This window comes from Drosophila grimshawi, unplaced genomic scaffold (assembly GCF_018153295.1).
Source record: "Drosophila grimshawi isolate 15287-2541.00 unplaced genomic scaffold, ASM1815329v1 contig_311, whole genome shotgun sequence".
Taxonomy (NCBI): domain Eukaryota; kingdom Metazoa; phylum Arthropoda; class Insecta; order Diptera; family Drosophilidae; genus Drosophila; species Drosophila grimshawi.
Genome location: NW_025063098.1, coordinates 16,089,753 through 16,101,845, shown reverse-complemented (window position 1 = coordinate 16,101,845; position 12,093 = coordinate 16,089,753). Strand labels below are relative to the sequence as shown.

General features: G+C 36.0%; 1 protein-coding gene across 1 annotated transcript; it reads left to right on the top strand.

Annotated features, from left to right (window-relative positions):
- The first annotated feature begins 3,460 nt into the window (after positions 1–3,460).
- LOC6567865 (probable cytochrome P450 313b1) lies at positions 3,461–7,301 on the top strand. The gene is made up of 8 exons (XM_001994045.2): positions 3,461–3,622; positions 3,675–3,872; positions 3,942–4,133; positions 4,200–4,269; positions 5,227–5,353; positions 5,452–5,481; positions 5,596–5,748; positions 6,218–7,301. Exons 1-8 carry the CDS (start codon positions 3,469–3,471, stop codon positions 6,803–6,805), a joined length of 1,512 nt encoding a protein of 503 aa, XP_001994081.1. The 5' UTR covers positions 3,461–3,468; the 3' UTR covers positions 6,806–7,301.
- Positions 7,302–12,093: the final 4,792 nt, after the last annotated feature.

Sequence of the window (12,093 nt, the reverse complement as noted above, 5' to 3'; positions counted from 1 at the left end):
TCAACAATAAATACACACACACACACACACCCAGAGACAGAGACAGACAGACACCAACACCAATGTTTTTATGCGTAGTGCTTAGTTTGTAATACCTAAAAATATTTAGAAGAAAACAAAACAACAAAAAAATCAGTTGCAGCAAGTGAAGAATAAACAAAACAAAATAAATGTATTGTGCCTAAGTATGAATAATATGATAAAACAAGTGAAATCATAAACAATTTAATAATAAAATAATATATCATATATACATATATATTAATAATAATTCGCAGCAGTTAGTTTATTTAGGATACCTTAGCCAGGCTTATACACACACGAAGACACCACACAATCACGCTTATACACATGGCCATGCCACGCCCACAACACACACACATACAAGCAATTTGCACCGTCTAAGCTCCCGTCTCAAAAAAACACAAAGAAGAAAATTCGAAGGAAAACAAAAATAATGCCAATGTCTTTTCGATTTATATTTATGCAAGCGCCAATGTGAAAGCAAAAGCTAATTTTATTTTGTATACATATACACATTTATATATATGTATATATATATGTATGTATGTATATATGTATATATGTATATGCATATATATCTATATATTTATACAATATGTGGAAAAATAACAACTACAGCAACACAGGCCACACAGCGTCCAGAAATCACAATTTTTCGTAAAGCGCCCGGTTATTAGTATATACATATTACTCATATCCTGTTTTTTTTTTTTTTAACTTTTTGTTGCATAATTAAGCGCATTAAGCATTAAGCCTGAAAAGAATAACAACAACTAGCAGCATAATTGAAAAATATAGAAAACATAAATATTTTTGTAATAAGCGTGAAAGAAAAACAAATGAAATGATGGAATGCAATTAAATTTGCTCGGACAAAAAACATCATGAAATATATATACACATAAATATATATGTATACGAGTGATTATTGAAAAATCTTCGGCCAGTCGAAGCTTTTATATCCTTGCTAAAATCTCATGTAGTCTTATCTAACATATATTGTGGCAGATCAGCAAGGTTTCCCAATACGAATTTGATCTCATATGGGTTTCTAATGATGATGTTCCATAAAACAAAATACAAACGTGTTTTTAAGCCGATCTTGATGGCCAAACTATAAAGATGTGCCAGAGATATGGAAATCTAACTGAAAAATCTGATTTTGTCATTTAGCTGGGGTATAAAATAATAATGTATAACAGCAAATATGCAAAGTTTCTAACAAATACACAAATACAGTTTAAATAGCGTACTGAATTGCTCGTGAACTCCCCCCTGTTCTAGTAAAAATAACAGTAAACATACTACACATTTTGAAAAATAATACGTATGGTACTAAACTAACTAAAGAAGTTACAAAAACAAAAAAAAAAACAAAATGAAGAAATTAACAACAATTGCAATTATTAAGCATATTGTATAACTAAGCTATATTGCAAAGGCAAAATGCAATCGTTGAGCCGAGTCGAGACGTCATATTTTTTGACAATAAAAGATGTATAATTTTTGTAAGCAGATTCATGAAAAAATGTTTAGGTGTATGTAATGTGTATATAGGCATACTACAGATACGAAGACAGATATACAAAATTAGTAGCATATAAATATATATATATATATATACATATATATACATAAAGTAGTACTAAACGAGTATAGTATTGTAACTGCAAGTCAGATCAAGTAGTCAAAGAAAAAACGTAGCTTATGCAAATCCCAGTCAACAAAAATAAGAGAAAGATAAAAGAAAGTCTCTCAAATTCCCCTTCCAATGATCCATGGCCTTTCAAACTGTCTACTTGCTTATAAATATACAAAATATGAACTCAAAGTGAAAACGCAACGTCCATGAAACAAAAAAAAAAAAAAACAAAAAAACACAACAAAAAAATAAAAAACATTCGCAATCTTTTTAAACATACTTAGCTTATCCATAAAATGCCAGCCGGCTGTTTGCCTAGGAATTAAGCAAAACTCGATATATATGAAAATATATTGTACTATGTTTTATCCTAAGAGCAGCGATTTCTATAGAACAAATTAAGAACGAATCTGGCAATATCTTGCCTGGATGGGTTATTTTGTCTGCACTGTCCTAATCTTAAGCGAAGCAAACTAAGTAATTATCTAATAAAATACCCGGCTTACAACTCTCACTTAACTCAACACAACTCAACTCAACCCTCTGAAAGGAATAAGACCCAAATAATGTGAAACGGGGAAGAAAATGAAAACAAAAACACCACAAACATAATTAATAATAATTAAATGCCTAAAAGTAATGAGAAAACAAAGGTATGGAAAGAGAAAACGTGCACGCACGGAAAACAAATTATATTGTTAAACTTAATTTGAAGAATTTGTATAAAGTGCAAACAAATGAATAGTGAATAAATAATATATTTGAAAACTCTACACAGCACACTTCCACTCCATAGACCTGCCTATTGACCCAATAATTAACCCATTACTAAATCAAAATCAGCTCATAACATGCAATATTATTGTTATTTCAATAGCCTACAGCAATTCCATTGCGGCATATTGGTTCTGCTGTTGTGTTCGAGAGTGAATCATTTTATGGGTGTTTGAATACAGCTGATTGTGAATGCCATAAATTGTAGGTCGTTTGGTTTGGTTATTCCTGATTTATGACCAATACTTGAAATCTAAAAAATTAATTTAAGTTTTATGTGGAATATTAATCCATTTGCAAATATTTTACTTCATTTCAACTGTTTTTTTTTTCAAAAGTATATTTAATTACATTTTTTTTTTTCTTAAGTAAATCAAAATGATTATAAAAATGTTTTGTTTTTGTTTTTATTTACTGTTAGATTTGGGAATTTATGTGATTATTGATTGGAATTTTAATATTTATCATATAAAATATGTATTAGTTATTAATAATTGTTTATTTATTAAGTTTTCTGCAATTGATTCATAGTTAAATAATCAACCAATTGTAGTGTTTTCTTAAGAATTAAATTGATCCAATTCATGCCCAACTATAAAGATTTCACAAATGAGTACACTCAATCCATTGAGCGCACTGATGTTTAAGTTAATTATTTACAAATTTGAGTGCCTTTGAGTGTATTCATGTATTCGAAAACCACAAACGTTTTATTTGCCTAGGCTTATCGGTTTCTAATAATGCCTATCGCATAATATTGACTGGCATAATTTTTTTTTGGAAAAATACGCGACTGGCATTTAAATCGATGCATTAGCGTAGACCCCGGCACGTGGCAGGAATTGAGATTGTCGTATTAGCGCCACAAATGCGTAATCTCGTAGTACATATACAAAACTCAATGGGCCAACCTGGTCTTGGACTCGCCAAGCTCCGATGAGTTGCCCCGGAGCTCAGTGTTAGTTGGTGCCTGGTGGCGTAAACTTATTTCGATTCGATTCGATTCGGGCTCTCTGCAGTTCAACGACATGCTGGCCTGCATCATTCTGGCCAGCTGGCTGACCCTCTTATGGATTTACTTTCTATGGAGTCGACGATGCTACTACAAAGCAGCCTGGCAACTGCGCGGTCCAATCGGTTGGCCACTCATCGGCATGGGTCTGCAAATGATGAATCCGCAGAGTGAGTGTCACCGGAAATGTGTTCGGTTGCATCGAATAATTGTTCGTCGTAGAATTTCTGCAGTATATGGGCGGACTGTCGCATAAGTACAAGGCGCCCTTCATCTCATGGATGGGCACCAAGTGTTTCCTCTATGTCAACGACCCACAAACTGTGGAGCAAATCTTCAATTCGACGCACTGCACCAACAAGGGCGATTTCTATCGCTTTATGAGCTCAGCCATTGGCGATGGACTCTTTACCTCCAGCTGTAAGTGTGTGTGGGATATGAGCTATGATCTTTGACATATTATATATAATATTTAACTTGGTTTGTTAGCACCACGCTGGCAAAAGCATCGTCGGCTCATCAATCCTGCATTTGGCCGTCAGATTCTGTGCAATTTTTTGCCCATTTTCAATGCCGAGGCGGAGGTTCTGCTCGATAAGCTGGACTTGGAGGGTGTGCAGCGTGGTAAAAGTCTCGAAATCTATCAAATACTCAAGAAAATTGTCCTGGAGGCAGCTTGTCGTAAGTAGTCATTGGATCACCATATTAAATTTCTGATTAATGTGTGATTTCGAATTTCCACAACAGAGACGACAATGGGCAAAAAAATGAATTTTCAACACGATGGTTCCATGGCCATCTTTGAGGCATATAATGGGTGAGTTATTGAACACGTTTGTAGGGAAAATTCTATTGGCTACCGTCTAACCGTCATAAATCTTTCAATCGTTATTTTAAATTCATTTAGTTTGACTTCAAAAAAAGCAAAATAAATTCTATGTGCGTCATCTACACGACCAATTTTGGTATTCCTCTTATAGTTTCCAAACGCGACACTTCCAAATCGGCGTTCTATACATTTAGAAAAGTAGTAGTTTGTAGTAAGTAAACACATTTTTTAGGCATAAAAGCGAACTGAGTAAATGGCACGGAATATGTGTGTAGCATGCAATATTATTTCACTGAGAATATTCTACAAATTAAGTGGCAGTTTCTACAAATCACAGACACACATGGGGAAATTGAGAATATTCTACAATCAAATCACAGATACAATTTTTCTTAATTATGAGGAAACTTTGGTTTCCTATACGGAACAAAATATTCGATCAATAAATCTTTTTCAAAGCCCCAATTTTAGAACATTTACGTAGTATTTTAATTTAAAACTTTAAGATAGTTATTGAGCTTTCTCAAGCTTAATTAACATCTGTTTTAGTTAAACTAAATCTATGCAGAACTTAATCACACTTTACAAGTCGCTTTCACATTCAATTCCACGCTCGATTGCACTTCAGCTATGTTTCACTCTCTCTCTCTTACTCTCTCCCTCTCTTTCTCTCTCTGCTCTGTGAGAATAGAGAGATAGCATCATGACTGGATGCCCGGCCACTTTGTCTTCACCTATTAGCTAATTACAATCCAGCAGCTTCGCTGGCCATTCTGCCATGCCTAATACACTGCGACATGAGTTGGCGCTTTGGGTGCTTTTCCGGTAGGGGAGGCAGGGGGCAGGGGCGGGGCAGGCTGGTAGGCAGGGTATTCAAATTCCCACAGCGTAAACATTTTTGCAACGTTTCCTTTCGTTTCGTTTCATGTCGTCCGATTTTGACAGAGTAACGGAGGTGTGTGTGAAGCGTATGCTATCTCCTTGGCTTTACCCGGAGCTCATCTATCGCTGGTCGCGACTTTTTGACCGACAGCAGAAGGTCGTCGGGGTTCTCTTTGGCTTCATTGAGCAGGTATGTGTGTGTTGTCGTGTCGTGTGGGCGTCAAGCCGTTCCACTTCCGCTTATCCTCAGAACTTTTGTCTGCTCATGACTATGCCAACTCCTCGCAGCTGTTACAGCCAGCCGTTTCTGTGGTGGGCGTGGAAGATTGTGATGCGAACAACCAGTTGGAACACCAACAACGACCACGAAAACTACAACATCAACAACAACAGCAGCAGCAGCAGCAGCAGCAGCAACAACATCAACAGCAGCAACTACAACAACACGAACAACTAAATCAACAGCAACAACAACGCATCAAGTCAAAGTCGATATTCATCGAACAGGTGCGGGACCATGTGGAACGAGGACTGCAAATGAGCTGGCAGGATGTACGAGATGAGGCGAATGTAATTATTGCGGCGGTGAGTACCAAACAATAGTCCATAAGACCACCAATTTTGTTTTTAGCATTTATGTGCGTTGAAGGTCGAGCCTTAAAATCTGTTTTGATAAACACATCGATATTCCCTCAGTCTTAAAGTCATTTTAAAGCCCTAATAAATTGAGTAAGATGTGAAAAATGTTGTATTTTGCTTATTTTTTTTTTAAGTTAATTAACCGTGTTATTTTGATGGGTAAAAGTATGAATTCAGCTTTAATTAGGTATAAGCCGCAGTGGTGAGGCATGAGAAGGAACATCTAGTCAAGGGTTCATTACTAGCAACCAGTCTGGCTGAAGCCTTTTAAAACGAATGGGGTACAATCCAAGGCAATTCAAATTAATTGACCATTTTGATGGATGCCTTCTGCAACCCATTTTTAGTATACATTTTATTTGTAGTTAAGTTTAAGACACTTTTTCACTCAATCAATTCTATCCATTCGCTGCAGACATTCGAGACAACATCGACGGCTTTGTACTTCACCATCCTATGTCTGGCCATGCATCCGGAATATCAGGAGAAGTTGCACGAGGAACTTGCCGCCGAGCTGCCCGAATATGGTGATATAAGCATGGAGCAGCTGGAGAGGCTCAGATACACCGAGATGGTAATTAACGAATCGATGCGTCTGTTTGCACCCGTGCCCATGGTACTTCGTCAAGCTGGGCAGGATTTGCAGCTGCGACGTGACGATGGTGAATTCCTGATACCGAGTGGTACTCAAATCGGCATTGATATCTACAACATGCAGCGGGATGAGCGTGTTTGGGGTCCCTTGGCCAAAACCTACAATCCGGATGCACATTTTGGAGCGGATGCACCAGCACATCATGCCTTCGCCTTTGTGCCATTCACCAAGGGATTGCGCATGTGCATCGGTTATCGTTACGCCCAGCTTCTGATGAAAGTGCTGCTGGCCAAAATCTTTCGCAGCTATCGCATCCGCACCGATGCCCGGCTGGAACAGTTGCTGGTCAAGGGCAGCATATCGCTGAAGCTGCAGGAATATCCAGTGTGTCGCGTAGAGCGTAGATAATCATCACTTCATCATCGCTTGACCTTATCATTTACTTAGTTACTTGAGTGGTTTAAAGATTGTTTTTGCAATCTTTCAATTAAAAATGCAATTTTTGTTGCCATTTTCTACGTTGTTAATTGAATTTGTTGAAACTTGCACAATAATAATTCACTTTTACTAGGGGCTGTTGACGCAAATTGCAAGCCGAGAAATAACTTCATGTCCCCCCTCATCTTCCATCTTTTCTGCCTGTTCTATGTTTACTTTGCGTATACGTAATGCTATTGATTTAATTGCATTGAACGAGGCAAACTGGCCAAAGTGTTGTCTTGCAAATGTTTGGCACATTGAGAGTAATCAGAAAATTGGACAAATATTCCCAAGAATTCCATATGCCAAAGGCTTAAGTGGGTGGTTGAGGTATGAGGAGGTGGCAGACGAGGCACGTGCTACAAAATAATTTCCTACAGCAAACTGTTTGTATCAATAAGTCAGCAATGCATTCAATCAAATTGATGAAGATATATGTAAATGTATATATATATGCATGTACTAAATGTACCTGTATCAAAAGTACAGTGTGAATTGCCTAAAGGCCACTAAGAAAAAAACAACTTGTTTTTATATACTTCTATTTTTACGAGCAAACGAAATTTTACAATATTGTATAAACACTTTAATATTTTAGTGAGCATTTAAGAACTATTTCGAATATTTCTTGTTTCTTATACTTACTTTTAATATAATTTTAAAGTATTTATTCATAAATATTTTGTTAATTTATTAAGTAAGTAAGCGAAAAACTAGCAAAACTCCTATCTAATACTTTTTTGTAAATCCAAGTACAACGAATCTTAGCTTAGGCTTGACTTTTTATACCGATTGATCTACCAGTTTTCAAATTATTTAGATAACGCTAAAGTTGTTTTTATATTTTCCTTCATAAATTTCCTTAATATTTTACAGCATATTTCGGTAAGAATTTGCATATTTTTTGCATATTTTTGAGTGCTTATTAAATTATAATGCTTTTGTCATGCAGAAACATATTATGACGAAATTGTGTAGAAAACGAGAGATTCTCGTCTAATAATTTTTCACTTTTCTTTAGCAATGACCCAAATATTCCATAGACAGTTTTTTACGATTTTTTCTGAGTGCTTGCTTTATTAAATTTAATGCTTTTGACATGTAAATATTATTATTACTAAACTGAAAAGAAAAATGGAAAAAGAAAAAAAATATATATACAAATATTTGCAAAAAGTGCAGCCTTTAAATTTCGTAAAAATTTATAGAATTTAATTCTTTTCAGATGTAAATATTATTACTAAACTGATAAAAAATGGAAATTTAAAAAAATATACGAAAATATTTGTTAAAAGTTAAGTCTTTAAATTTTGTACAGCTTAAATATTTTTATTTTATTATGAAAGAAAAGAGGTTGATGTGTTCTGTAATAACTTATTGAATTATATTCATTCAATTATTGCAACCTGCCATTCAGACTGATTTTCTTGACTGCCTTATGACTCCGCAGCTGTGACTTGTAATAAATGAATATCTTGCCACTGTTGCCGCACACTTTCGTCATTTTGTGCAACGAGACATGCATAATTCAATGCTTGCCTTCCTGCCTGCTGCTAGCCTTTTCGACCTGCCGGGGAAACCCTACAAATCGAGCAAAGCTCGAGAAAGTACGAGAAAAGTATGCATTAAGCGGTGGCAAGCTCGTTAACGCTTCAGAAAACAGTTAACAGCGTACAAAAGTGGCTGAGAATGTTGGATGCGGGTGAGAATGGGGATGGGGATGGAGGCGAGGACGGGTATGGGGGCGTGTCGTCCTCAATAATCACAGCATCAATCTAATACGCGTATTTAGTGCGGCCAACGGGCATTCAGTTTAATAATAGCTTTAGAATACTCTGCAATAAGTAATTAAATCATTTCCAACAAATCAAATGGGACAGACAGAAGATATGCTGCTCAAGGACTCGTTTCCCTGGGCTGCCCTGGCTCGCTTAGGCTCTGGCTTATTATTAATGAGCAAAAGTTTAGCAAGTTTTCAATTAGTTATGCGCCAACCATACGCTGACTTGACGCATAATCAAGACAAACGTTGCCGGCTCTAATGAAATATTTAACTGCCTTCATCTTCTTAATTGACTAACAAACAGCTATTTGTATAACAAGCTCAGGCAGCGCCTTCATTATCCTGACTGGGCCAACTAACTTTAATTCAAGCAGATACCTGATGGGACCTTTTCGCAAGTGAGCCAGGTGCACAGCCCCAAATCAATAACAACCAACCAGTTGGTATGTTTGAGCCACAACTGATTAGCCGTTGCATAGAAACGGCTCTTTGTATGAATATGGTCAAGTTGCGGTTTGCATTCAAGGCCAATTTCAACAGTCATCGACGCATTCTGTTTGCGCACGTAATGCGATTTTAATGAGACTGGCAAATTAAACAAAACTATTAAAATAATCAAACCACAAATACTTATAGAAGGAGCACTGATGCGTGTTGGATCGGTTGAGTTGTATTTCAAACTGATTTTATTCCTTAAAATACTAACCTTAAATAGCCAAAAATGAACACCTATTATTAACTTGCTGTACAGCCACAGCAGGGGAAAATATGCTTTCAGTATATGCTTTCCATATTTTAATTTAATATTTAGTAATAAATATAACTATTATTATTATTATTTTTAATGTTATTCACCTCTTTATGGCGTCTATTTGCGATTGATGTAAAAATGATTAAACTGATTAAAGGTATTAGTTAAATTTCATTATCAAATAACTGTTATATAAATCTGAATTATTAAAAAAATATACTTAGTTGTAAGCAAATTTTCAAAGTTTTCATTTTCTTACATTTTAGTTTGTGAGCGGTTACAAATAAGTCCATTAAATTGATTTCATTTGTAAATTAAATTACGATAATTAACAAAAATTACATTACAAATTTAACGCTGCTATAGAGCTTTTCAAAGGATTTCAGTAGTTTGGTTGCTATTTGTTTAATTTATATAAATATTTGTAAAGGCTTTTTTGCATATAGAAATAAATAAATTAAATTTTACATACATGACCACAGCGTTTAACTGTTGAGCCACAACCCACATTTACACACACTCGCACACGCAATGCAATAAATTGTTGCTCGATTCATGTACGTGTGTACTTATGTGTGTGTGTGTGTGTTAATTACAGTCAAACATTTAACATGCCGGCCCGCATTTGCGTTAACTGTAGACAAGAAATAAACAAAAGCATTGCGAATGCCAGTTAAGCCATGTGGGCAAACCGCATTACCAGCACACAGCTACAACAACAATCAGAAGCAGAACCAGAACCAGAACAAGAACCAGAATTGTTACTGATGCTGGTTTCAGTTACTGCAATCGTTAGCCTAATTAAGTTTACTTGCGTTTTACGAGACAAACGACGCAAGCCGCCAAAAGAAAATAAAAGTGGTGAAATCTTGGCCAACTAAAGTAGTTAACCAATGGCCAAATAAGCTGAGCTGCCACGTCAATGTGCGTTAATGCTAATTGTTATTGTTGTTTGATGTGCATTCTGCCAGAGGGTGAGAGCTTTACTAAACTTAAAGTGTTTGCCGCTTTACCACAAATTCAATTAGACCGTGTGTGTGTGAGCCACACTCAGGCAGGCAGCAGCTTCAAACACTTAACTCGATTTGGCACCTCAAAAACTTTTTGGCCACCGACCAAACCGAGTGATGAGGCGGCTACGCATCGATTTTGAGACTATGAACTATACTATTTTCGTACATGGACGTCAACAGAAATCAAAGTAAAAATATTTAACAAAATTGTATTAAAAAGTTATCGCAAAACTGGCGAAGATGCTATGTAATGTTGTGAGGCCTGCCTTGAAGTGTGGCTTAAACAAAGAAACTTTTGCAACAAGCTCCAGATTGGCAATTGGCTTGCAATAAAACAAGAAATAGATTAATGAAATAGAATCATACTTTGGCAATATATTCCATATTCAAGTGAATCAATCAAAATCAATCTGACAAATCTGAAAATAGAATAGATAAAGAAAACTAAGATCAATAATGAATATTAATATGTTTTTTAGTTCTTTGATTTTGTTACTGTTCGGAAAATATTGAGTAAAAATATATGATATCTTCAAGATAAGAATATAATTCTATTATATTCATTGAGTTTATTCGCAGCACTTAAGATACTATGTTAATGAATAATTGTGAATAAACATAAACTAATTTTCCATTGTAAAATCGAAAATAATTTTTGGGTGCTGTAGAACTATTTAACACAATTTTCCTTACTTCAATTTAAATTAAAGCCACGCATTTCTCGCAAGGGCTTATTTTAGAATTTCTCTATTTATTTGTTATTTAATTATAACTAGAGTAATTTCCGAATTATTCATACTAAAATCATTGTAATCTTAATATTAAATTAAAAGCCACTTTCTTCCGCCAGTGCAAAATCGGTGAATTCCGTCTGGAAATGAAACTTTGTCTCATCCCATTATTGCCAGCATAAGGTCTTTTGGCATTTATCTATGACAGTGTCAACTTTTGCTCTTTTCTTTCTGACAAATTGTTTTCTGCAAAAGCCCAGAAGGAATCAAATGCAAACTTTTATTTATTGTTGGGAAAAAGGGAAATTTGAACGGGAAACGGGAACTGAAAACTGTAAAAAAGGAACAGAAAAATGGCGTCAAAGAGTAATGTTTTGCAGCATTGAGAGGCAAGCGAGAGGTGGAGCATCGAAGCGGACAAAGTTTAAACAGTGACAAAAACAATGAGGACATCACTTGCAACGAATTGGCTAAGCTGAGCTAGGCGGTGCGGAGTGCGAGCGGCGGTGGCAGGGTGTTAGCTGGTTGCCCCCTGTGTCAGTTGGCAAACTTTTCGCTGTTTGCGATGTTGCCTGCGGCTGCAACGTCGTGCATAAATTAGCAAACATGAAGTGAACAAAGCGCGTGACTGTTGCCTATTTAACAACCCCTTGACCAGCACACACACGCACATACACATACTAATGACACACTGATTGACTTTTGCGCTCTTGTTCGTTGAAAATTAGCAGTGTTCGTCTGGTTCACATAGCGAATTTGAAAGCCACTACCACTCTACCACTGCCATTGCTGCCCATAGCATCTATCCCTTGCCATAATCATTCGCAATTAAAGACTAGCCGTCGTCTGACCAAAAATGGCCAGCGCAATTAATTAAAAAGTTTCCTGCAAAACTGCAATGACAGTAAGCTATGTGGCGGGGAGTTGGTTGTGGGGTG

Bases quoted from the DNA above. Each gene is read 5' to 3' on its own strand.
- LOC6567865 (XM_001994045.2), top strand. From the start codon at position 3,469: ATGCTGGCCTGCATCATTCTGGCCAGCTGGCTGACCCTCTTATGGATT. The intron at 3,623-3,674 runs GTGAGTGTCACC...TGTTCGTCGTAG, and splicing joins GCAAATGATGAATCCGCAGA to AATTTCTGCAGTATATGGGC. The intron at 5,749-6,217 runs GTGAGTACCAAA...CATTCGCTGCAG, and splicing joins CGAATGTAATTATTGCGGCG to ACATTCGAGACAACATCGAC.